The sequence below is a fragment of the Neoarius graeffei genome, chromosome 13 (genome assembly GCF_027579695.1).
Source record: "Neoarius graeffei isolate fNeoGra1 chromosome 13, fNeoGra1.pri, whole genome shotgun sequence".
Lineage (NCBI taxonomy): Eukaryota > Metazoa > Chordata > Actinopteri > Siluriformes > Ariidae > Neoarius > Neoarius graeffei.
In genome coordinates this window covers 64,495,438-64,522,284 of record NC_083581.1, presented here as the reverse complement: position 1 = coordinate 64,522,284, position 26,847 = coordinate 64,495,438, and the positions used below count along the sequence as shown (strand labels likewise).

Below are 26,847 nucleotides of genomic sequence, written 5' to 3'. Positions count from 1 at the left end.
TTTAGAGCTTTCTGTTGTCTGTAAGGTGATTTGCAACTTCAGTGAAAAGACTGACAATCCTTCCTTTCTACCCAACTGACCACATTCCCTCCAGTGAAACCTTGTGAATCGCTTTGACATTAAGCTCGTTTCTGGGCCAGAAAACGTTTCTATAGAAGATTGATATAAAGAAACTAGGCAGCTATCATATTATCATCCGCATGCTAATATTTAACAATTATTCCACGAAATCGAGTTGTACATGGGTTGATGGCTGACGAGGTGCGTAGCGCCGAGTCGGCTATAAGCCATGTAGGACGACGTCGAGCGGAATAACTGTTTTATTCTGTCCACATTCACTGGATTTTGAGAAACTGAGCATTTTTATTTCTATTTTTTGCAAATTCAATAAATTAAAAACTTTAGACAAAACGTCCGACAAAATCATTTCCGCTTAGAATGTAAACAAACCGGGGCAATTTGTGAAAAATGCGATGATAATTCTTGAAAAAAAAAACAACTTTATTACTATCAAATGCATTGCTTTTTTTCCCGTATGTTTTGGGGTTTTGTTTTCAAGTAGAGTTTTTATTTCATCCTTGGTTGGTTCAGCAAGACGCTCCGCCATTTTGTTTTTCTGTCCTCACGGTATATGAGCTGGTAGTAGAGTAGCCAATCAGAGCGCGTAATTGCTCATATCCAGTGAATGTGGATAGAATAATAAGAGTTGTGTTTTTTTTTTTTTTTTTTTTTTTTTTTTACAAAGAGTCCTTAAATTTAGATTTATTATTATAGTTGTAGAAACATTTTTAACCATTGCAAAGAAACTAGGCAGCTATCATATTCTCATCCGGATGCTAATATTTAACGGTTATTCCACGAAATCGAGTCGTACATGGGTTGATAGCTGACAGGGTGCGTAGCGTTGAGTCGGCTATAAGCCATGTAGGATGACGCTGAGTGGAATAACTGTTTTATTCTGTCCACATTCACTGGATTTTGAGAAATGGAGCATTTTTATTTTTTGCAAATTCGATAAGTAAAATCTTTAGACAAAACGTCCGACAAAATCATTTCCGCTTAGAATGTAAACAAACCGGCGAGATGACAGGAGCAATTTGTGAAAAATGTGATAATAATAATTCTGGGGGGGGGGATGCGTTCTTACCATCAAATGCGTTGCTTTTTACCTCCGCCAAGGAGGTTATGTTTTCGGTAGTGTTGGTTGGTTTGTTTGTTTGTTGGTTTGTCTGTTAGCAACATTACGGAAAAAGTTATGAACGGAATGCTCTGAAATTTTTTCCAGAGGTGTGACTGGGCACAAGTAACAATCCATTAAATTTTGGCGGTGATCCGGATCAACTTCTGGATCCCGGATTTTTTTTAAAGGATTCTTGGCGGAGGTCTGCGCTCTCTGAGTGCTTTTCTAGTTTTTCGTATGTTTTGGGGTTTTGTTTTCGAGTAGAGTTTTTATTTCATCCTTGGTTGGTTCAGCAAGATGCTCCGCCATTTTGTTTTTCTGTACTCACGGTATATGAGCTGGTAGTAGAGTAGCCAATCAGAGCGCGTAATTGCTCATATCCAGTGAATGTGGATAGAATAATAAGAGTTGTGTGTTTTTTTTTTTTTACAGAGTCCTTAAAATTAGATTTATTATTATAGTTGTAGAAACATTTTTAACCATTGCAAAGAAACTAGGCAGCTATCATATTCTCATCCGGATGCTAATATTTAACGGTTATTCCACGAAATCGAGTCGTACATGGGTTGATACCTGACGAGGCGCGTAGCGCCGAGTCGACTATAAGCCATGTAGGATGACGTTGAGTGGAATAACTGTTTTATTCTGTCCACATTCACTAGATTTTGAGAAACGGAGAGGTTTTAATTTTGTTTTTTGCAAATTTGATAAATAAAAACTTTAGACAAAACATCTGACAAAATAATTTCTGCTTAGAATGTAAACAAACCAGTAAAATGACAGGAGCAATTTGTGAAGAATGCCATAATAATAATTCTTGGGGAAAAAAAAAAGATACGTTCTTACCATCAAATGCGTTGCTTTTTCTTTCGTATGTTTTGGGGTTTTGTTTTCGAGTAGAGTTTTTATTTCATCCTTGGTTGGTTCAGCAAGATGCTCCACCATTTTGTTTTTCTCTACTCATGGTATATGAGCTGATATCCTAGTAGTAGAGTAGCTAAGGCCATTATTAAAAAATGTTCTGTTTCCGGTCCACCGGCCGGGTGAGTGCCGTTTGTGCGGTTGAAATTTTTTTTTAAACGCCGGTTTTTCGACATTTTTTTCGGGTTCGTAAATCTAAAATCGAACTTGACATTTCCGCATTCCCAGGGCTTTCCACTAAGGCTCATACTAGCCAGCCATGACAAATAAGTAGCCAGCCGGGGGGGAGGAAACACAAAATAAACTCCTGTGCACGCAGTTCCCAGGATTAAATGTATTTTCCACAGACCATTTATTTATTCACTTTACTCAAATACAAAGTAAAATGGCAGTAAATCTTCTTTCTTTTCTTGCGTATTGCATCATGAGGCGTTCCTGGCTTGTAAATCTCTTATTTTCGGTGCATGACACATTCACGCAGCTGAGCATGCTATGAATTAACAACGACAACGGTCTGCAGTGGTGGCTACACAATTAAACACTCAGCGAACATTTCTCCATTTGTGTATGAAAATACACTCCAACCACTCAGTTTGGTTTCATTTACAACCAACGGTGTCTTTTGATGCCAGCACGTAATTGAACGAGAGAAGACTGGTTTACCGGAGACAAAATAAGCGTTATCTCTGCTTCTGTTCCCTCCGACACACTACTGCCTCCGCCGAGTGCGCGCGCACTCTGAACTGAATCAGCTCTGCGCATGCGCCGTGCGGCACAAAAAAATGGCAGCCACCATGAAGGAAGGAGATCCGGAGTTTTCAAACATTTGCTTAAGTGTGAAATCACAAAATGGTATTCTAGCGAACAACAAAATAGTAAAGATTCAGAAAAACAAATCATTCAGTGATCATTTTAATAGTGTAATTTCATCCGAACTAGGCCTAACGCTCGATTTAGAACTACAAAAAGTCAGTGTGTCGGACATTTTAAGTACCTTTGTAAAAGTTTTGCAAATGTTGCAGTCAGCATTTAAAATGCTAACTTAAAGTTTTTGTACAAGTTTCAGTTGATTAAACTGTCATTTTATTAAATGTGTCTGCTTTTGTAATAAAAAAGTACTGAAAGAAAAAACAAACACAGCATTGCGATTTCTTATCCATTCATATATATACATATATATATATATATATATATATATATATATATATATATATATATATATAAAATCCCTCCCTCCCGACTGAAAATTTTTTTGCTCACCCGGTGGACAGAAAACGGATTTTTTTTAAGGATGGCCTAATCAGAGTGCACAATTGCTCATGATAGAATAATATGAGTTGGTGGTTTTTTTTTTTTTTTGGTGTTTTTTTTTTTTAAACAAAGAATCCTTAAAATATTAGATTTATTATTATAGTTGTAGAAACATTTTTAACCATTGCAAACTGCACCTTTAATCCTGAACATGTGGACAATGTTTTATTTGAGCTTTGGTGGTGAGAAGTTGCAATAGGTCATTACTTAATCCTCTGTCATCCTCCTCCTGCAGTGTTTTGTCTTCGTACCAACAGTACAGAATGACAGCATATTCCTTAAGCCCTTTATCAATGTCAGACCAGTTCATGTAATCTTTAAAGGATATGGGACATGGATTTTTACCTGGGCATAATTATGTATAAAGGACATAAGAAATGCCATCTAAATCACTGCAGGGTGTCAAAAATGTGAAAATCATCACATTATTCAAGTTTTTTTTATACATCAGCGTAAAACAAGGATTCGTTAATGAGCTAGGTGGTCACGTGACCCGTGACGTCACAAAAACTTTCCAAGGAGCCAGCGCTTGGGAATCTAATGTAAACAGGTTACCGAAATGGACACCATCGACAGTGACATTCCTGATGTTTCACAGAGATGTGAAGTTAGACCCTATCAATTCGAACCGATAGCTGGAAATTCACATGAACATGGATCTTGTCTTTACTCTGACGGGTCAGATGATTCTGAGAGTGAGAGTTCATTCAATCCCCATGAAACTGAAAGCGGTCGGCTGGATAACACTTCCTGGTAAGTTAAAAACAATTCTGCTCAAAGGCTAATGATCTGTTGAAAGAAGTATTATTTTTGTATCATACATTGAAAGTTCATCATCGATCTAGCTAAAGTCCGTTGCAAGCTAGTTTTTTTTTTTTGCTGATATTTTTCGAGATTGATTGAGATACAATGCTTCCAGAGTCCGAGATGAAAACATTCAAAATGGCGAAACGAGTCAGAATTATGATAATCAATAATTGATACACCCAAAATTATAATACTAATCCTTACCTCGGCTTTCAGTCGCTTAGCGCAGAGGTCTTCAACAGAGGGGTCGCAAAATTGCACCGGATCACTCATATCAACAAAAATATTCCTGCCCTGTCCCCGGCCTCCGTGCAGGGATGCAAACAGCGCGCCTTTCGGCGGATGCCGCCTTTTTCACGGCTGAATTGCGCAGATCCGATTTAAAAAAAAAAAAATAGCGATATTAATTCATGAAACATGAAGTATAAGGATGAGAAAAAAACAGTTTAAATCGGGAAGCTGCGCACATTTGTGCAGCCTGGCGCAAATGTGCGCAGCTTCCCGATTTAAACTGTTTTTTTTTTTTTCTCATCCTTATACTTCCTGTTTCATGAATTAATATCGCTCAGTACCTGAGTATTAATGTTGAAAGAATCCTCAGTGAAATGGTCCGAACACAGTTTGTGGGAAACAGTAGGTGCAAAGTTTTTTCAACGGGTGTTCTGTAAAGTTATCCTACCTCTTGGATTTGTCCTACCAAGCCTACTGCGCATGCGCGAAGCCTACTGCGCATGCGCAGGTGAGCCCACACTTTCCTCAGCTTCGGGTCCTTGGGGAATGCAAAAAAACTTACTCCAGGGCATTTCCCATTGGAATTATTGCAACCATAAGCAGCACAATACACCATGATGTCCAATGTACTTTAAAGACTATAAAAACAATTTTCTTGTCATCCACTTCTCCATTCATCTACCCGCTTGTGCTGTGCCCGAAAGTTTTTGTGACGTATGATCACGTGACAGCAGCTCTTCCGGTTGCAAAAAATGCATATCGGAAGTCGAGCAGAAATGCCATATAATCATCACGAATATAACGATTTTGCTGAATTTAATAGATGATTTTGTATTTGTTGATGCAATTAATTCATATTTTTAATGGAAAGAAACTGATATAGCGTGCTTTTATGTTTCATGTCCCATATCCTTTAAAGTGCATTTTTCTTTCCCACACGCCTGTAGATCCCAACACTCAGATCTTATATGCGTGTGACTCCTGTGGTGAGAAGTTCCTGGACGCCAGTTCTCTCGCTCAGCACGTGCGCATCCACACAGCCCAGGCTCTCGTCATGTTCCAGGCTGACTCGGACTTCTACCAGCAGTACGAGTCGGCGGACGGCACTTGGCAGACCACCGAGCAGGTCATTCAGGGAGAAGAGCTGCTCTTCAGGAGGGAGGGAGAGGACGAGGCTAATGATGGCACCCAGGGTGAAGAGGCGTATCCTGAACCTGAGGAGGAGGAGGAGGAGGAGGAGGAAGAAGACGAGGAGGCGGAGTCTCAGACTGAAACTGCAGGAGAAGGTGTACAGATTTGTGAAAGTCAGACACAGTGAGGCTAGACTGAGCAAGGCAAAGAGTTTTGAAAATCCCAGAGACATCGACATCGTCGAAGGAATACGTATATTAGATATTACTTGAAATGTTACTATGTTCCTCTTGCAAGTCGAATGCTATGTTTTGGGCCTGTTTTTTTACAGATTGGTTGCATAGCACAAGTACATAATATCGTGCTTCGGCTGTAAAGAATTTTTAAATTAAATAATTTGGTTTCGGACACGGCTGCTAATTCTAGCTCAGTGCACATTTCTGTCTATTTTGCTGTATTTCTCTGATACTTCTCATACAACACAAGTGTCCATCATCGACACCTCTGATGTGGTTCCTTTGCCAGCATCTACATTCTCGAGCCTGCAGTAACATTGAGTATTAAACGCTATATACACTGCGCATAACATTGTAGCCTGTATTCTGTCACGATCTTTTTTATGTTTTATAAAAACATCAATTATCAAAACTGAACACACTTTCATTCATGCTTTGAATTTCTGTTTTGAATACCGTCTTATTTACTCAGGAGTACTTTCATTTAGCACATCTACTATTTGAAATATAAAAAATATATTAAATGCACAAAGAACTATATAAAGTGATTAGAAACTGTATCGATTTGGATGATGATGTTAGCAGCTACTGTGTTAAATAGCAGGTGCATACTAAGTAATGCAGGGCTCATGAATTTATTTAGGCAGTATCGAGTAAACAGATAATGACACCATGACGGTAATCACTGGCAATGTAACTGCCAAAGTGTGCACATTTAAAAGTGTTTAATTCTTATGAAATTCCATTTATGTCTAATTTCAATAAACAAAAAGGCAAACATTTCATGTGAATATATGAATGCACGGATATGAGTACAAATGTTTGCACAGCAAAATTCACTAAGAAGTGTGGTGTTCTTTCTAGATGTGATATAAATTTAGACTTTTATTTTACTTGCCGGGCGGCACGGTGGTGTAGTGGTTAGCGCTGTCGCCTCACAGCAAGAAGGTCCGGGTTCGAGCCCCGTGGCCGGCGAGGGTCTTTCTGTGTGGAGTTTGCATGTTCTCCCCGTGTCCGCGTGGGTTTCCTCCGGGTGCTCCGGTTTCCCCCACAGTCCAAAGACATGCAGGTTAGGTTAACTGGTGACTCTAAATTGACCGTAGGTGTGAATGTGAGTGTGAATGGTTGTCTGTGTCTATGTGTCGGCCCTGTGATGACCTGGCGACTTGTCCAGGGTGTACCCCGCCTTTCGCCCGTAGTCAGCTGGGATAGGCTCCAGCTTGCCTGCGACCCTGTAGAACAGGATAAAGCGGCTAGAGATAATGAGATGAGATGAGATTTTACTTGCCCCTTCTTCTGCTCATTGGTTGTGTATTTGTGTCTGTTTCTTTTGCTTCTTATTTATTCTTTACCTTGCCATTGATAACAGTAACGTTAACCCTTTGACAGTTGTTTTGTACTTTTCTCCTACTCTGGGTGGCCAGTTGGGGTTTATTTATTTATTTATTTTTAATGCCAGAAGTTATTTTACTCCAATTGACGCTTAGCTCAGTTGCCCACAGCAATCTTTTCACCTGGGTGATGTAAACATTTGAGTTGATTTGGTTGCTGTAATGTAAAAATTAACTTAAGTCTGTTTTAAACTGTAAAATAGTCAGAAACGGAGGTCTGTATGAGTAAAATAGTGAAAAATTGCATCAGTAGATAAGTCATACACTCACTGGCCACTTCAACAGGAATTTGTTCTTGATTCCAAGATTCCTGTTCTTGGCTGGCAGGAGTGGAACCCAATGTGGTCTTCTGCTGTTACGTGCTGAGATGCTTTTCTACTTACCACAGTTGTAAATAATGATTATATGAGTTACTATATCCTTCCTGGCAGTTTGAACCACTCTGGCCATTTTCCTCTGACCTCTCTTATCAATAAGGCATTTCCACCAACAGAACTGTCGCTCACTCAATGTTTTTTGTTTTTCGCAGCATTCTGTATAAACTCTAGAGACTGTTGTGTGTGAAAACCCCAGGAGATCAGCAGTTTCTGAAATATTCAAATATATCTGGTACCAACACCCATGCCACAGTAAAAGTCACAGAGATCACAATTTTTCCCATCCTGATGTTTGAAGTGAACATTAACTGAAGCTCTTGAAGCTTTGAGTTCAAAAGCCAGCATCTGATGGTATGAGGGTGCATTAGTGCACATGATATGGGTAGCTTATATACTGTATGTGTGTGTGTGTGTGTGTGCTGCCATCCAGACAAAATCTTTCAGGGAAGGCCTTCCGTCTTTCAGTAAGACAATGCCAAACCACTTTCTGCACATATTAAAACTGCATGGCTCCATAGTACCGTAGGAGAGTCCGGGTGCTAAACTGGCCTGCCTGCAGTCCAGACCTGTCTCCCATTTAAAACATTTGATGCACTATGAAGCACAAAAGAAACCCTGAACTGTTGAGCAACTGAAATTGTATATCAGGCAAGAATGGGACAACATTTCTCTTTCAAAACTACAGCAATTGGTCTCCTCAGTTCCCAAATCTTTACAGAGTGTTGTTCAAAGTAGAGGTGATGCAACACAGTCGTAAACACACGCCCCTGTGCCAACTTTTTTGAAATGTGTTGCTGACATCAAATTCAAAATGAGCATATATTTATGTTGCAAAAAAATTATCAGTTTCAACATTTGATATATGTTGTCTTTGTACTATTTTCAATGAAATATAGAGTTTCCATGATTTGCAAATTATCGCATTCTGGTTTTGTTTACAGTTTACACAGCGTCCCAATGTGTGTGTGTGTGTGTTTTTTTTTTTTTGGAATTAGGGTTGTACATGAGTTTATGCATTGTGCTGCTGTCAAGGGACTGGCTGATGAGATAAACAGCAGGTCTATGGGTGTACCTAATAAAGTGGCTGGTGAGTGTATAATAATAATAATAATGTAGCTTCATAATAGGGCTTCTCCAAATAAGATATTTCCCCTGAACGACTTGTATGAAATAAATAGCACTGGCTGAATTTTTTTTAATGTAGGATTTTTTTTTTATTTTTAAGTACTACTACAAACAAACAATGTCAAATTGTATTAATCAGTGATTTGATAATTGTCTTTTTATATACAATTTTTAAAAAAATTCTGGCACAAAAGTAAGCCATTTTGCAGTCATGTATACTAGTGCATCTCAAAAAATTAGAATACCATGAAAAAGTTCCTTTTTTCATTATTTAATTCAAAAAGGTAAACTTTCATATATTCTATATTCATTACATGTAAAGTGAAATATTTAAAGCCTTTTTTTGTTTTAATTTTGATGATTATGGCTTATAGCTCACGAAAATCAGAAATCCAGTATCTCAAATTATTAGAATATTCCCTAAGATCAATCAAAAAAAGGATTTACAATACAGAAATGTCCAACTTCTGAAAAGTATATTCATTTATACACTCAATACTTGGTTGGGGCTCCTTTACCATGAATTACTGTATCAATGCGGTGTGGCATGGAGGTGATCAGTCTGTGGCACTGCTGAGGTGTTATTGAAGCCCAGGTTGCTTTGATAGTGGCCTTCAGCGTATCTGTATTTTTGGGTCGGGTGTTTCTCATCTTCCTCTTGACAATACCCCATAGATTCTCTATGGGGTTCAGGTCAGGCAAGTTGGCTGGCCAATCAAACACAGTAATATCATGGTCAGTGAACCATTTGGTAGTAGTTTTGGCACTGTGGGTAGGTGCTAAGTCCTGCTGGAAAAGGAAATCAGCATCTCCAAAAAGCTCATCAGCAGATGGAAGCATGAAGTGCTCTAAAATCTCCTGGTAGATGGCTGTGTTGACTTTGCACTTGATAAAATACAGTGGACCAACACCAGCAGATGACATGGCACCCCAAATCATCACAGACTGTGGAAACTTCACACTGGGCTTCAAACATCTTGGATTCTGTGCCTCTCCACTCTTCCTCCAGACTCTAGAACCGTGATTTCCAAATTAAATGCAAAATGTACTTTCATCTGAAAAGAGGACTTTGGACCACTGAGCAACAGTCCATTTCTTTCTCTCCTTAGCCCAGATAAGACACTTCTGACATTGTCTCTGGCTCAGGAGTAGCTTGATATTAGGAATGCGAAAGTTGTATCCCCTTTCTTGAAGATGTCTGTTCATGATGGGTCTTGATACACTGACACCAGCCTCAGTCCACTCCTTGTGAAGCTCTCCCAAGTTCTTGAATCAACTTTTCTTGACAATCCTCTCAAGACTGCGGCCATCCCTGTTGCTTGTGCACCTTTTCCAGCCACCCTTTTCAGCAATGACCTTTTGTGGCTTACCCTCCTTGTGGAGGGCATCAGTAATCTTCTGGACAACAGTCAAGTCAGCAGTCTTCCCCATGATTGTGGTTGTGTGTACTGAACTAGACCAAGAGATACACTGTGTTCATACTGTTTTACTCAAACTCGAAATGAAATATTCTAATTTTTGAGATGTTTTTTTTGTACTGTATGCCATACTGATTAAAATGAAAATAGAAAAATGCTTGAAACATTTTAGTTTGTGTAATGAGTCTAGAATATATAACATTTTCACTTTCTTAAATAACTGATGGAAAATATTGAACTTTTTCACAATATTCTAATTTTTTGAGATGCACTAGTAGTTGGGTGTCATCATTATTATTATGATGATGATGGTTTACTGTGTATGATATTTTAGAAGCACTTCCGGGTCTTTGTTGGATAATCTTAATATTTGATAGAAACCAGAAAGTTGATTTTCAGGATGCTGGATCCTTTATCATCTTTGTGCTTTGATTTCTTGCTTTTTATCTCTGAAAAATAAATATAAAATTACAGTCCACCTCCACATGGGCGGATCTACCGGGGTGGCATAGGGTGGCAAATGCCACCCTAAAAGAAAGCCTTGCCATCCCTGCTGCCACCCCAGTTGGCAGCAACGAATTCAAAGAAAAATTGACATTTACGTGCGCGAATTTCCAATGTCCAACTGCGGCGAATGCAGCATGAGATAACGCCAGAGATTGGTTGTTTTGGAAAATTGAGAGGCGCGAAGCGAGGGAGCCAGGAGTCGCGAGGAAAGGAGACACGGGAGGAAAGAGGTAAAAGCTGATTAACCATCTATCAAGAAATGAAATTATAATGAATGAACAGTGCTAGCATAGTTGTGATGCTGATTTTGAGAGGATAAAAATCAGGTTGGAGAACGTTATTTAGCTAACTATACATGTAATGTTAGCTAGGTCTGACATTAGTTTTGTGTAAAGTCGGCCACAAAAGTTAATATTGATTCAACGTCTGTCAAGGAAAACATTGTAAAGTTACTTTGAATCCTACATAAAGTCATAAAGACTTATTTGCGGTCGACTATGACAGAAAAGAGACTATCAAGTTTGGCTGTACTCAGCATTGAATCAAAGCGCACAAAAGCATTAGATCTTGATAAATTTGTGAAGCGTTTTGCTGAGCAACATGGAAATCGCCGCATTCAGCTGTTGTAGGCATGACAAGTTCATGTTATGCTCACTGATGAGCCTTTACAAAGCGTGAGAAAAAAAAACTATAAAATGTGACACTGGTGTAAATGGTTTAAATCATGCTGAACTTGAAGCAGTGTTGTTATTGTTTGTTAGTGTCTGTTCTTTTGCATATACAGTATAAAACTGTCCAGAAACGGTAGAGTGGGGTAATACGCCCCCGTGGGGTAATACGCCCCCGGCCTGTTTTACCCAAAATAACCACCAGATGGCGCAAAGTTACATTTCTATTGTTGCTATGGACTGGCTTGACAACGGGGATATACAAATATCCACTGTGGATCGCATATCAGCAACGCAGCGGAGAGAAATCAAATTTCCTGGTAAGTGATGTAATTTTCAGATATCAGTAAAACTGTATTTAGATAGCTGCTATTTCGTCAGATATCACAGCTGTGTATGTGGTATGAGTAGACAAGTCAGTACGTTAAAAAAAATACATTAGGTATAAAAAGTTGAATCACATTTTGAAAGTAAGACCCTTTTTTGTCTGTGGGGTAAAACGCCCCCTTAATGGTGGGGTAAATGGCCCCCAGGGGGCATCGTTTCCTTTTATCATAATTACTGTATTTCATACATTTCTGAATAGCAGATACATAGTTTTTAATAACATCTCGCTTACCTGGTTGAGTAAAGCAAGTAATTTGAACTTAATATTAAAAATATTACCTCAGATTAGCCTAGATCGCTATGTAGCTAGCTAGAACAGTAGCCTAAGATTAGTCACATCATGTTTGGCTAATTGATGCTCATCAGATTCTTATAGTTAGAATTAAAAATGAAATTAAAATGCAAAATATAATAAAATAATGCATCTATTCATTAATTCAGGGATATTTTCTTGTTTCTTTCACATTATAGGCTTAAGTAAACACTTTTGCTATCCAAACAGCTTTTTTTGAGTGAGGGGGCCTATTGCCCCACCTCAGGGGGCCTTTTACCCCACTGGGGGGGGGGGGGGGTAAAAGGCCCCCTTGGCACAATGTTTGTTTTTGTTAAAAAAAAAAATTAAGTATTAACTTTAGGCAAACTTTAGGTGGCATTATTGTTCATGTCACTGTTGTCAAAACTATGATTAAAACTAAACACATGGTTCATTTGAACTTGGAGAAAAACTGAATTTTCCTTAAGGGGGGCTTTCCCCCCACTCTACTCTATTGAGGTATTTCATCTGACGTCACAGGGTCACGTGACGCCCCGGTGTCCGCCATTTTGAACATCAAGCTAGCTAATGTCAACAACAGTAGCTGGTATGTTACTGTAGCAATGTTTACGTTCAGTCATTTGGATGACTGTTAAAACCTTTCAGTCTCAAGTTTCTCCTTTACTGGATTTACTAGTTTACTGAGCTAGCGCGTGCCGGCTGCCGGGGAGCTAGCACGCGCTAGCTCCCAGCTTGCCCGAGCACGCTAGCTCAGTAAACTAGTAAATCCAGTAAAGGAGAAACTTGAGACTGAAAGGTTTTAACAGTCATCCAAATGACTGAACGTAAACATTGCTACAGTAACATACCAGCTACTGTTGTTGACATTAGCTAGTGCTAACAGCTAGCTGCTAGTGCACTGCTACAACTACACCGACCCTAATAATACAGTTCTTGGTCTTTGCCTGGTAACAGCAAATTTATAACGGGCCATGTCTCAACAGACTAAGAAGTTATTTCAATGACATTTAATAACATTTTGTTTATCCTGAGGACCGAAAGTAAATGAAAATGTGAACAAACCTTAGCTGTAATAAGATGGCGACCACCGGCTCCAGGGACGACCCGCTGATGTAGGCATGTTACCCAGCCTGACACAAAATATTTGTAGGCATCCAAACTCTTGTACGCTTTCAGATCAATACCTGTGTATGGCGATGGGTTTTTAACGACATAGGTATACAGATCATGTGGGCCGAAGTCAGGTAAAGACGAGGGCTTCATGTACTTCCGTACGTCAGTGAACAATCCTGGTGGAAGCAGGTAAACGTCGTTCTCTAAGCCTGCTAACCTCAATTTTTGCAAATACCTCTCCCTCTGCTCACCCTGTAAATGCCCTACGTCGCTGGATAGTGAAGGTGTTTTCTGCATCTCGCTCCTTTTTCTTTTATGTTTTTTGTTTGTCGCCTTCCTCGCATTCAAACCGATTCGAGCCGTGCCGTCCAAAATGGCAGCATCACATGACTTGGTCAGGTGGGTGAAATACCTCATCTGAGAATGTGTGTTCTTTGTGAACAATAAAAGCATGAGATTAAGTTTGTCTGTATGAGTTTGTAAGGCTGCTGGGCCATAGAAGGTTCACGCTGCATGCTGCACGCTACACGTTCACGTGAAGAACCGGACCCTGGGCCATTAAACTTAATGCTTGGATGTTCACGTGTTGCGTCTGTTCTACTTTGACCGAGTAACCAACAATACGGACTCTTCGGATGACGACGATTGCCTCATTCTGCTTTTACTGAGACAGAGGAAGAGAAAAAGGAACAGAATTTGGAGCCGAGAACACTTCCTTCTGAGAGAAACCCGTGGTGAATTTCACCGAACATTCTATAATCTGCTTGACAATCCCGATGAAGAACTATTTTTCAATTATACCATTCAATTATATTTTTTCTGAAGTTTTCCCCTGAAAGCATAGTTATCTCCCTAGACCCGTTCTGATTGGCTGGCGCGGCGGTGACCGCATGCATTGACTGGAATTTCCATCTTCACGCCTAGAAAAAAGTGTGCATGTTCATTTCACGCTTCACGCGTGAAGTGTGCAGCGTGCAGCGTGCAACGTGAACGCCGTTCTATGGCCCAGAGCAAGTCATGCTACGTTTGTCCACTTTTCTTTACACGCGTGTAGCGTGTAGTGTGCAGCATGCAGCGTGCAGCGTGAACCTTCTATGGCCCAGCTGCCTAAATGGCAGCCCGTGCCCTTTTTGTAGTGTGTACATACTATTTGTCATCTAACTGTGAATAAATTCAGTATATATACGTCTGTAATACGTTGCCACCCCTCAAAAATTCCTGCCCCCCTCTTGCCACCCCATAAATATTTTTCTAGATCCGCCCCTGCATCTCCACTCCTGTTCCTCAGTCGTATTGGGCCATGAGGCGCCACCTGATTGGCTGAGAGCGTGGGTCAAAGTTCACATCCCTGTTAGCGCTGACGTTGTCCAAAGGAGGAAAATGGCGGCGGGTGGATCAGCAACGAGGGATACAGGCTGCACTGCAACATCAAGACGGGCTGTCAGCATGGCTTTATCACAGTCAGGGGGACTTGTGAGAAACTTGGTGTTCATTTTATCCGCCGCTTTGCTGCTGCAGGAGGTTTCTGGAGACGGAAAGACTCTGGTTTTGCTGGACAGCCCGAACATCCGAGACAGCCATTCAGTCTTCTTCCGCAGTCTAGCAGGTGAGGAGCTGAACTGTTTCTCAGACACACATTAAAGCTAGCAGACTGAATGATCTGCGTTGCATCGGTTTATTCATGCAACCTAATCACCTGAGTGTGTGCATATTTTTTTTAGCGCGTCCATAAACATCATAAACCTGCATACGAACGCTACTTCCGGGTTTGTTTTCAGGAATATGAGCAGCTCAGTGGGTGCATTCAACTCCAGTGCACAGCCCAGCTAGCAGCTACTGCAGTCCCGGAGTATTTGTTCATTTTTGGTTTTCCTTAATGTTCTGATAATAGAAGCTTTTTTTGTTTGGGTACTAATATTAAATAATTACAACATGAACACCTAAAAGCATCCTTTGAATATTGTTCCTGGTCAGTTTTCATATTATATACACTACCGTTCAAAAGTTTGGGGTCACTTTTTGAAATGTCCTTATTTTTGAAAGAAAAGCACTGTTCTTTTCAACGAAGATCACTTTAAACTAATCAGAAATGCACTCTATACATTGCTAATGTGGTAAATGACTATTCTAGCTGCAAATGTCTGGTTTTTGGTGCAATATCTCCATAGGTGTATAGAGGCCCATTTCCAGCAACTCTCACTCCAGTGTTCTAATGGTACAATGTGTTTGCTCATTGCCTCAGAAGGCTAATGGATGATTAGAAAACCCTTGTACAATCATGTTAGCACAGCTGAAAACAGTTGAGCTCTTTAGAGAAGCTATAAAACTGACCTTCCTTTGAGCAGATTGAGGCTACATCCACACGACAACGGCAACGAGATGTTATTTAAAAATATATCGCGTCCAAATGGGCAACGATCAGTAAAATATCAGGTCCATATGGCAACGCAACGCTTGCTGAAAACGATGCAATACACATGCCACACCTCTAGGGGCGCTGTAAGACGGTCCCTTCGGAGACACCAGAACAATAGAAGAAGTAAGGACGCATGCGCATAAACTATTATGCGCAAGACTTCATATTAGCCACAAAGTCAGGAAAATCTGTTCGTAAAATTACATTAGAATGACCAAATACAATGAAAAGTATTTTTCCAGTCTCACCTGTGAAAGGTAATCCCATGTGATCTCGTTTGGACGGCAAACCTGTTGGTACAGTTAAACGCAGCTAATCTTTATTCTCCGCTTTGACCTATCCAATATGGCGGCGAGGATGACGTATGATTCTACGCGGAAGGCGGCGTCTTTAATGGTCCGGAATAAATTGAATGCTACACATTGATGGATTAATTTGCTCTTCTCCGCCCTTTTTGAGGAATGTATTGTAGGACTAAAACCAACATCTGAAGAGGTGAGATCGCTCCTTTTTTTCCCTATTTTTGCTGGCAGGATTGACTCTGCCCTAAGGGCTATTCTCTCTCTCTCTCTCTCTCTCTCTCTCTCTCTCTCTCTCTCTCTCACTTTGCACCATTACACAATAAATATTCACAGTGAAAATATTTTGTAAGCGCGTTTCATGAACCAAGTTATAGGATTTGTTGACAACTCGCATCGAGTTCGTTACACTTCTACCCGGCGTGAAGCACTCACAGTCATGTGATTGTGATGTCATCGTAAACAAATCCGTTCTACTCATCCAGACGACTTCACAACGGCAACGTTGCCAGATCTTTCCACTCTGGAACCCGTTCTCAAAAAGATTGCGTTTTGGGCACCCAAAACACCGGTGCCGTGTGGACGCCAGGCCTAAACGATAAGCAATTGTATCGGAGTCACCTGAATCTGTTGCTGTGTGGACAGGGCCTGAGTTTCTGGAGCATCAGATTTGTGGGGTCGATTAAATGCTCAAAATGGCCAGAAAAATCTCATCTCATTATCTCTAGCTGCTTTATCCTGTTCTACAGGGTCACAGGCAAGCTGGAGCCTATCCCAGCTGACTACGGGCGAAAGGCGGGGTACACCCTGGACAAGTCGCCAGGTCATCACAGGGCTGACACATAGACACAGACAACCATTCACACTCACATTCACACCTACGGTCAATTTAGAGTCACCAGTTAACCTAACCTGCATGTCTTTGGACTGTGGGGGAAACCGGAGCACCCGGAGGAAACCCACGCGGACACGGGGAGAACATGCAAACTCCACACAGAAAGGCCCTCGCCGGCCACGGGGCTCGAACCCGGACCTTCTTGCTGTGAGGCGACAGCGCTAACCACTACGCCACCGTGCCGCCCGGCCAGAAAAATGTCTTGACTCTATTTTCTATTCATTTTACAACTTATGGTGGTAAATAAAAGTGTGACTTTTCATCTCATCTCATTATCTCTAGCCGCTTTATCCTTCTACAGGGTCGCAGGCAAGCTGGAGCCTATCCCAGCTGACTACGGGCGAAAGGCGGGGTACACCCTGGACAAGTCGCCAGGTCATCACAGGGCTGACACATAGACACAGACAACCATTCACACTCACACCTACGGTCAATTTAGAGTCACCAGTTAACCTAACCTGCATGTCTTTGGACTGTGGGGGAAACCGGAGCACCCGGAGGAAACCCACGCGGACACGGGGAGAACATGCAAACTCCACACAGAAAGGCCCTCGCCGGCCCCGGGGCTCGAACCCAGGACCTTCTTGCTGTGAGGCGACAGCGCTAACCACTACACCACCGTGCCGCCGTGACTTTTCATGGAAAACACAAAATTGTCTGGGTGACCCCAAACTTTTGAACGGTAGTATATATGAGAAAATGTAGTGTCTTGAAATGAAGCTACCAGAAACAGTGCTGACTTCTTGGTAAAGCCATGGCCAAATGGTTAGAGAAGCAGCTTTGGGACCAAAAGGTTGCTGGTTCAATTCCCTAGCCCAGCAGGAATGGCTGGCTGAAGTGCCCTTGAGCAAGGCATCTAACCCTCAAGCTCATTTCTGCTCAAGGTACGTTGTACACCGCTCTGGATAAGAGTGTCTGCTAAATACCATTCATGTACTGTAACCATACGGGTGGGTTTCCCAAAAACCTCTTAATGCTAAGAGCGTCTTAGCTAGGAAGAAGAGTGTTCGTTGTGATGCTCGCTCTATCATTTAACAATGGTCTTTGTGCTCGAATGTTCTGAAGAGGAACCAAATGCCAACATTAGAAAAAGTTGTGTGTCTGTTGGAAGGGTTCTTGAGCAGGTATAGGGAAGTAAAGAATTGATCCATCCATCCATCATCTGTAGCCGCTTATCCTGTTCTACAGGGTTGCCGGCAAGCTAGAGTCTATCCCAGCTGACTAGAAGAAGAAGAAAAGAAACCTTTGTCACATGCACACTTCAAGCACGGTGAAATTCGTCCTCTGTATTTAACCCATCTGAAGCAGTGAACACGCGTGCGTGCACACAGAGCAGTGGGCAGCTACACTACAGCACCCGGGGAGCAGTCAGGGGTTAAGTACCTTGCTCAAGGGCACCTCAGCCCAAGGCCGCCCCACGTTAACCTAACTGCATGTCTTTGGACTGTGGGGGAAACCCATGCAGACGTGGGGAGAACATGCAAGCTCCACACAGAAAGGCCCTTGCCAGCCGCTGGGCTCGAACCCAGAACCTTCTTGCTGTGAGGCGACAGTGCTAACCACTACACCACCGTGCCGCCTGTAAAGAATTTAAATCTTGTGAATCTTTTCATGAAGAAAGAGCACGGACACTGCAGCATGTTTAATTGGGAAGTAGTATTTGGGATGCAAATTGGGATTCTGTAAATGGATCTTGGCTATAAGGGTCCGTCTCAGAAACTGGTCTCTCATTTGGGACATTGTGGTCAAAAAATAAATTTTCAACTTTTATTTATTTATTATATTTACCTAACACTCAAATGTTTCTTTTGTCATGTTTAATAAGAATAAAGATAACATCTTGCTTTTTTGATTACAATTCAAATGCTTTTGTAAAATTGATTTGCATATAAAATAACTACATCATGAAGAATTAAAGCCCCTCCTTCACAGATGAGTGAAAATACTGAATAAATTTCCTCTTTCTGATTGATTGGGTTAAAAATGCCAAGTGATGATGACTGAATTGATTATTCACTTAAATATGAATAATATGATACATTTTGGGTATTTGATCTGGCAAAATAGGACACAATGGAAAAATCAAGAACACACTGGTAAGATGAGAATAACGGCGGTGGTAAAAGAACAGCGACTGTACCAGCTGAAGGTTGCGCGGGTCTTTTCTGTGACGCGCGAGCAACGGGGCATCACTACCGCACCGGACAGAGCGTGAGGCGGGGGCGGGGCAAAATGACTGGCCGTAGATTCTATCAAAAGTTCGATCTAAATTGACCATGGTTGCAAAATATTGGCCAAAAATACGCAAACACTACGAAATATGAAAATAAGATGAAAAAGAAACATTCTATTGCCTTATACTGCAAGACTAAAACAAAATAAAACTGTCAAAACTCACCTTTTCAGTGATAACGTCCCAACAGATCACTCGCATAACAGAAAGACCGCAAATGGAAGCACGATCAACTTCTAACTGTTGGAGTGGAAAATTCCATTCTACACATGCAAATTGTTAATGCGTGTCCTTCCCCGCACACAAATAACACGCTACGGTAAAAAATAGACCACAACTCATTTTATAGCTCAGAAATTCATACAAGACCAGCTACCATCGTAACATATTCTGTAAGAAACATATTCTATACCTAACTTTCAGCTTTCGTTTTAAAAAACAAAATCGCAGGTTTATAACTAAATGTTTATATGGCGTAGTGATATTAAGTTACTACGTTTGTTGAGGTAGTGACCTTGACCCTGAGGCTTTCCGTTTAGATCAAAACACACGATCGTATTGGTTTTGGGGATGCGGAAAATGGAGTTACGACGGTGATCAAATATTTTGCATGATGTTTTATTACGGTTATGATTATTCTGTGAGCGCACCAATCCTTCGGTGTATAAAGTTACAACTTAAAATACAATTAGTGATAACTGTAGACTTTTCAGTGGACTACAACCTTTTTAAGGGAATGCGATGTAGTCAACCATTTATCATGTCCCAGATCAAGCCGCCATTTTTCCACAAATTTGCAGAATTTTTGCCAAATTCTGAATAGAGTATTCACATCAAAGATTTAGTTTTATCTGTATTATTTCTTTCATCATTTTATTTCAAATTAAAACCAACATCACCATTCAAAACCATATAGTTTATTGACTGTGAGTATATTTAGTGGGGTACCCCCACAGTACCCAGTTTCTGAGACAGACCCATATATATTTTGTAGGTGCAATCATGTAACTTTACCCATAAAAGCCCATCGGTAGCCGAGTCTGAATTGAAGCTAAAATGGATACTTGTGGTTTGGCTTCATACTGCATGCAATTAAACAACCAAGTTGGGGGGACATTGTTAAGCGACACTTGGGGCTGAAAATATACTAGTTAATCCTCTTTCATTAAATCTTGGCTGGAAATATAGCAAGTGAAAACGTAAAAGCTTTGCCAAGGGGATGCATCACCCAGGTGTAGAGAACATGGAGTTGGCACTAAATAAATTATCCATTCATCGATCCATTTTCTATCCCACTTGTCCATTGGAAGTCATGTGTGAGCTGGAGCCAATCCCAGCTAACTTGACCTAGCTAGTTGACCTAATTCGGCTGTCTTTGGACTGTGAGAGGAAACCCACGCAGGCACAATGAGAACATGCGAACTCCACACAAAAAGAAATCTGTGATTGGTAGAAGAGAGCAACTGGACTTGCTTGAAGATTCTTGAAAACGTTTCGCCTCTCATCCGAAAGGCTTCCTCAGTTCTGTCTGACTAATAGGGAGCATCAGGTATTTATCCTCTCATGGATCATCATAGAATCAGAATCCGAATGCTGATGGCTGCATTGTAGGTGGCTGATAAAAGATGTCATAGACACCCCACCTCTGTTCAGTGATGGTCGTTCCAGGTTGACAAAAATGAACGATCCTCTCTGGCTAAGATGCCTGCCAGTTTTCTGGAAGTCCTCTCATACTCCCGCACCAGTCGAAGGGATCTCATCCCAAAGTGCGTAGAAACATATCTGTGAAGAAACTCAGTCATCCAGGTACATAGTAATCTGTGATTGGTAGAAGAGAGCAGCTGGACTTGCTTGAAGATTCGGATGAGAGGCGAAACATTTTCAAGAATCTTCAAGCAAGTCCAGTTGCTCTCTTCTACCAATCACAGATTACTATGTACCTGGATGACTGAGTTTCTTCACAGATATGTTTCTACGCACTTTGGGATGAGATCCCTTCGACTGGTGCGGGAGTATGAGAGGACTTCCAGAAAACTGGCAGACATCTTAGCCAGAGAGGATCGTTCATTTTTGTCAACCTGGAACGACCATCACTGAACAGAGGTGGGTGTCTAAGGCTACATCCACACGACAACGGCAACGAGTTTTTTTTTTTTTTTTTTTTTTTTTTTTAATATCGCGTCCACATGGGCAACGGATCAGTAAAATATCAGGTTCATAACGCAACGCTTGCTGAAAATGATGCAATACACATGCCACACCTCTACGTGCACCGTAAGACGGTCCCATCGGAGACACCAGAACAATAGAAGTAGACGCATGCGCATAACTGCGCATGCGCACAGTGACCATCCCTGTCACTGTCACACGCACACACCTTCTCACTCCCTATCCTATGGATATAGTCCCTTTAAATCACGTGCTCGTTTTTTGAATAGAGACACGGAAAGAGGAATGAACTGGGGTAGATGGAAGCCGGTATGCCAACATTCTGATATCCTCCAGGATTCTTTAATGCAGGGTTCCCGCGGGGTCTAAAATTCAGAAAGTTAAATTTTAGGCCTTAAAATGTCTAAAAAAAAAAAACCCACATATTTTCATCCCAGGTCTAAAATTTAATTTATCCAAGTCTAAAATTCTTACATCCGCTCAGTCCGTTCCTAGAAGTGCCTGCAAAACATTAATAAAAAATGTGCCGGTTGCGTTGTTGTCTGCCTGCTAAAAAACTTAAATCACAGATGATCGCGGCAAGTATGCAACGGTCCAGTTTGTCCACTACGCCTACCGTAGTTCTACCTTCTAAGTTCCCGCCGAGTTTATGCAGTCTGTGGCAGTCAGAGAAGGTTAGCGGTTGTGTTGGCAGTGCGATGAAGAGTGTGGATAGCACGTCGAAGAATAATGAGTAAAATGGGAAAGTGTCAGTTTAATGAAGCTTGGCTTGAACGTGAAGAATTTCGAAACTGGTTAGAAGCCGCAGCAGGTGATAGGTATGCGGCTCGCTGCAAAGTCTGCAGGAAAATAATTCAGTTGGGGACTTTAGGCGTGAAGGCCCTGGAGTCCCACGCTAAAGCTGGAAAACATCAGATTGCTGTGAAGAGCTCGCAACGTCGCCAGCCGATCTCAAGCTTTTTGTCAGTATCCCAGCCAACATCGCTGCCTGGTCCAGCTGTTCAACATTCGCCCAATAACAGTCAGGCGACTTTCGGGTCCACGGAGACGTCAAAAGCTGAGGTACTTTGGATTCTACACACAGTGACCTCTCATCTATCATACAACAGCAGCAGCAATATTAACGGCCTTTTCCAGGCAATGTTTCCTGATTCTACGATTGCCAAAACGTTCGCCTGCGGACCTAACAAGATCGTCTATATTGCAAGATTCGGCCTGGCAGACTTTATAAAAAGAGAGCTGGTGAAGTCAATTAGCGGCCAGTATGTGCTAATGTTTGACGAGAGCTTCAACACATCGACCAAATCCAAACAGCTGGACCTCAACATTCGTTTCTGGAGCAATGGAGAGGTGCAGTCGCGTTACATGGACTCTCAATTCATGGGTCATGGAACCGCACAGGACCTTCTGACGCACATACAAGTAAGTGAGCTGTATAAACAAGTGGGGTTTTTTTACGTCGAAAAGGTGGGACTTAAGTTTGCACGTGTAAGCTGTGTTCTGCTCACACTCTCTTGATAACTTGCTACCTCTACGAGGAAAATGTCCATTAGTAATATGTTTTGTGTGTAATGTGTTAAGTGCTAATCTTTTTCATCAGTGAATAGAGATCTTGCAGTCACGTGACCGGAAAGTACACAACCGCCATCTTGTCAGTCAAAAACACCGCTGAATACTGCTGCACTCGTGTACAGAATGGATCGATTTCAACCGACGGACTACACGGCTCATTTTTCTAATGAGCAGATAACTAGATATATGTCTAAAATAAACGATCTACAGATTAGTGACCCTTATGGCTTTCCGGACGGAGTTTTCACGACCGGATTTTGAACTGCCAGCGGAATACCCGGACGTGTATGATTACCTCATTAACTTTCCCTCGCTGTTCAGTGGTGAAGTACTGCGTGCCTATAAATCTCTGGACAGTTATCTTTACAGAAATTCAGGATTTGTCAACAACTCAGATGTGGCATCTTGTAAACAAGAATCCTCATTGGACGGGTAAGTCACTTAAGTATTGAGTATAGCACTGACCAGCCGATTATAGAATAGAATAAGGTAATTCCAGCTGTAATTCCAAGTCGTCCGTCTTGTTTACATGGATCTGGCGTTGGAGAGATAGAGGCTTGGCAGTGGAGATTTGAGTGGCTGTTTTCTGAGCTTAGTCAACAGGCCGGCTCTGCAGCCTCGCTTTTGCTTCCGCTCCCGACGCCGCCTCCTTCGCTTTGCTTCCGATAACAATCCACGGAGACCCCGCTGGTCTCGCTATCTCGTCCGGAATGTTGTGCATGCGATGGAAATCGCTACAAACCGTCATTTTCTGCTGGAAACCAATGCCCAGTAAGTCCATACGGTTGTAGTGGATATTGAAGTCCGGTACAGACGAACAACACGCAAAAATACACACAAAAAACAAAAAACGTGCACAGGTAGGGAGAGCTTGTAGCCGCAGCCATTGTAGTAGAATTGTATATAGTAGGGTTTTCCAGAAGAAAAGGTAGAAGTAAAAGCAGAAGTAGAACCAGAAGTAGAAGGCGGAATATGGCGTTTGACCGACAAGATGGCATCTGTCACAATCTGGATCGGCTGTGACGTCACATGCAAGGGCTCCATAGGAGAATGTGTAAATACGTGAATGAATTGATTTCTACGTGTAGATTTCTTTGTTTAATGGCGTCTAGTGTGCCGAGTTGTTGCAGTTTTGCTCGTTTTCCACCTTTCAACTCAACTTTTAAGAAGCAAGGCTCCTCTCATAAAAACGAGTTTATTCAGTGTTAAAGCACTGGGCAGTTGACATGCAGTATGTCACCCTGTATTCATTTTGTGTTTGGCATCATTTCCCACAGTTGTTCAGTGGTCATTCAGCGCCATCTGCTGATCACTAGTGGTATGTATCACTAGAAATTGTCTTCTACTTGATTGTCAGTTTGACATTTACAAACGCAATACAAAATTACATTGTTTTTGAGAATTGAACTGATTTTTTGGTCTTTTTTTGGGGGGGGGCTGTAATCCTTCAGGTTGGTCAATCCGAGGAACTTGGATATTGTATAGATTGTATGCATCACTCCACTGTCTTGTACTTTTGTTGCTATGTGACATAATGTACTAATGTTGCCATATGACATAAATAAGCACACAATCAGTTTGTATCCCTGATAGTCAGTTTACCAATACAAATGACTTTGTTTTGAGAATTGAACTCGATTGTCTTTTTTTGGGAAGGGCGGGGGTAGGGCAGGTTGTAATGCTTCGTGTTGATCTAAAAAATTTTTCATAATGGTCTTAAGTCTAAAAAAGGTCTAAAATTTAACTTACTGAATCCTGCAAGGACCCTGTAATGGTCCGGAATAAATTGAATGCTACACATTGATGGATTACTTTGTTCTTCTACGCCCTTTTTGAGGAATGTATTGTCGGACTTAAACCAACATCTGAAGAGGTGAGATCGCTCCTTTTTTTTTTTCCCCCTATTTTTGCTGGTGGGATTGACTCTGCCCTAAGGGCTATTCTCTCTCTCTCTCTCTGCACCATTACACAATAAATATTCACAGTGAAAATATTTTGTAAGTGCATTTCATGAACCAAGTTATAGGATTTGTTGACAACTCTCATAGAGTTCGTTACACTTCTACCCGGCGTGAAGCACATGTGGTTGTGACATCATAAATCCGTTCTACTCATCCAGACGACTTCGCAACGGCTCCGTTGCCAGATTTTTTTCACTCTGGAACCCGTTCTCAAAAGATTTCGTTTTGGGACACCCAAAACGCCGGTGCCGTGTGGACGCCAGGCCGAAACGATAAACAATTTTTTTTATCAGATTCACCTGAATCCGTTGCCGTGTGGACAGGGCCTAAGACATCTTTTATCAGCCACCTACAATGCAGCCATCAGCATTCTGATTCGGATTCTATGATGATCCATGAGAGGATAAATGCTTGATGCTCCCTATTAGTCAGACAGAACTGAGGAAGCCTTTCGGATGAGAGGCGCAACGTTTTCAAGAATCTTCAAGCAAGTCCAGTTGCTCTCTTCAGCCAATCGCAGATTACCATGTACCTGGATGACTGAGATTCTTCACAGATATCCACACAAAAAGGCATCTATTGGGCAGCATGGTGGTGTTGTGGTTAGCATTGTTGCTTCACAGCAAGAAGGTTCTGGGCTCGAGCCCAGTGGCTGACGGGACTTTCTGTGTGGAGTTTCCTCCGGGTGCTCCAGTTTCCCCCACGGTTCAGACATGTGGTTAGGTTAATATGGGGTGGCCTTGGGCTGAAGTGCCCTTGAGCAAGGCACCTAACCCCCAACTGCTCCCTGGGCACTGTAGCATGGCTGCCCACGTGTGTGTGTGTGTGTGTGCGTGTGTGTGTGTTTTTTTTTTCACTGCTTCAGATGGGTCAAATGCAGAGGACGAATTTCACTGTGCTTGAGTGTGCATGTGACACTTCTTACCGACTTGCTGTGAGGTCATGGTGCAAACCACTGCTGCCCTAAATTAAAATATTTTAGAATTAATATATTGGTTTATATAAATAACTACTTTGACATTTTGTGCATCACACATTGGATTCTTCTATCCTTGATTTGATTCAAATAGATTATTCATGGAATGTGTGATAACGCCCATAATACCTAAAAGTCGATCTGTTAATTTCCTGGGTCTAAACCTTGTCAAATTCCCATGTTAATTACCATTACCTTTTCTCTTTTTTTCATCAGATCGTGGTTTCGATCTCACGTTTAAGACTGCTGATGATCCCAGTCTCTCCCTGATCAAGTATGGACAGTTCCTGTACGACCATCTCATTATTTTCGCCCCATCAGTGGAAGGTAAAGATCAATTTCAGGCTCTTCAGTAACTCCTCCTCAGACATATCATCAGTATATAACTGTGTTCAGTCTGAATATACCATTAATGTGTTTAAGATTTTGGAGGAAACATTAATCTGGAGACCATAACAGCCTTCATTGATGGTGGGGGCAACATTCTGATTGCAGCCAGCTCGGATATTGGTGAGTCTTTCAAAATGTTTCAGACAGTAGATTGTCTGGAAGTGGTCCTATGTTTTTATTGTTATTGTGATTTAATAGCTTTGTGTTTTAATCCACTGCTGTGGTGTTTTTCTCTTTCTACAGGTGACCCAATACGTGAGCTGGGCAGTGAATGTGGTATTGAGTTTGATGAGGAGAAAACTGCTGTCATTGACCACCATAACTACGATGTCTCTGATCCTGGCGAGGTGAGCAGATGTGGGAGGTTTTGTGTGTGATGGAAAACTGCAAAATGTGCTCACCGTGAGCCACATACTGTATACAAGATTGATTGATTGATTTATATTACACCCAAACCCCTGCTATTTGGATGTCGTCCTTTCCAGAAAGTTGTACATGATTTAATATTTCTTTACTTTAGAAGGTAAATCATTAATTAGGCCAAGAAAAAATAATTGTTTGTTTCCTATTACATCTTGAAAAAAAATAGGGTAGGTAGGTAGGTCTTTTTATTTTTTTTTTTAATCACACAAAATACCGGGTAGGTAGGGGTTTTTTTTGTTTGTTTTTTTTTTTAAATAAATTTTAGGTGTGGGACCAACAGTGGCACATAGTGGGGAAGTGTCATTCTGTGACTCAACCATCCAGAACCAGGCCTAAGAAAACCAGTGAAGCTTGTGGAATACAGGATTCGGAGCCCATGGATAAAATATGGAGTGCTCGGACGCTTAAAGGAACTATAAACATAACTACAAATGTT

The 26,847-nt window shown here is 41.4% G+C and overlaps 2 protein-coding genes across 5 annotated transcripts in view; both read left to right on the top strand.

Annotated features, from left to right (window-relative positions):
• The window catches only part of zbtb17 (zinc finger and BTB domain containing 17), a 55,833-nt gene extending 49,236 nt beyond the window's left edge, over positions 1-6,597 (top strand). For all 4 annotated transcript variants that reach the window (XM_060938329.1, XM_060938328.1, XM_060938330.1 and 1 more), the window contains one exon: positions 5,398-6,597. In XM_060938329.1, the coding sequence (XP_060794312.1) occupies positions 5,398-5,768 (371 nt within the window). In that variant the 3' untranslated portion in view covers positions 5,769-6,597. The remainder of the gene's footprint in view (positions 1-5,397) is intronic.
• A 7,824-nt stretch (positions 6,598-14,421) lies between these two features.
• The window catches only part of ddost (dolichyl-diphosphooligosaccharide--protein glycosyltransferase subunit (non-catalytic)), a 30,187-nt gene continuing 17,761 nt past the window's right edge, over positions 14,422-26,847 (top strand). The window contains exons 1-4 of the mRNA XM_060938326.1: positions 14,422-14,683; positions 25,815-25,925; positions 26,022-26,108; positions 26,232-26,335. Of these exons, the coding sequence (XP_060794309.1) occupies positions 14,458-14,683; positions 25,815-25,925; positions 26,022-26,108; positions 26,232-26,335 (528 nt within the window). The 5' untranslated portion in view covers positions 14,422-14,457. The remainder of the gene's footprint in view (positions 14,684-25,814; positions 25,926-26,021; positions 26,109-26,231; positions 26,336-26,847) is intronic.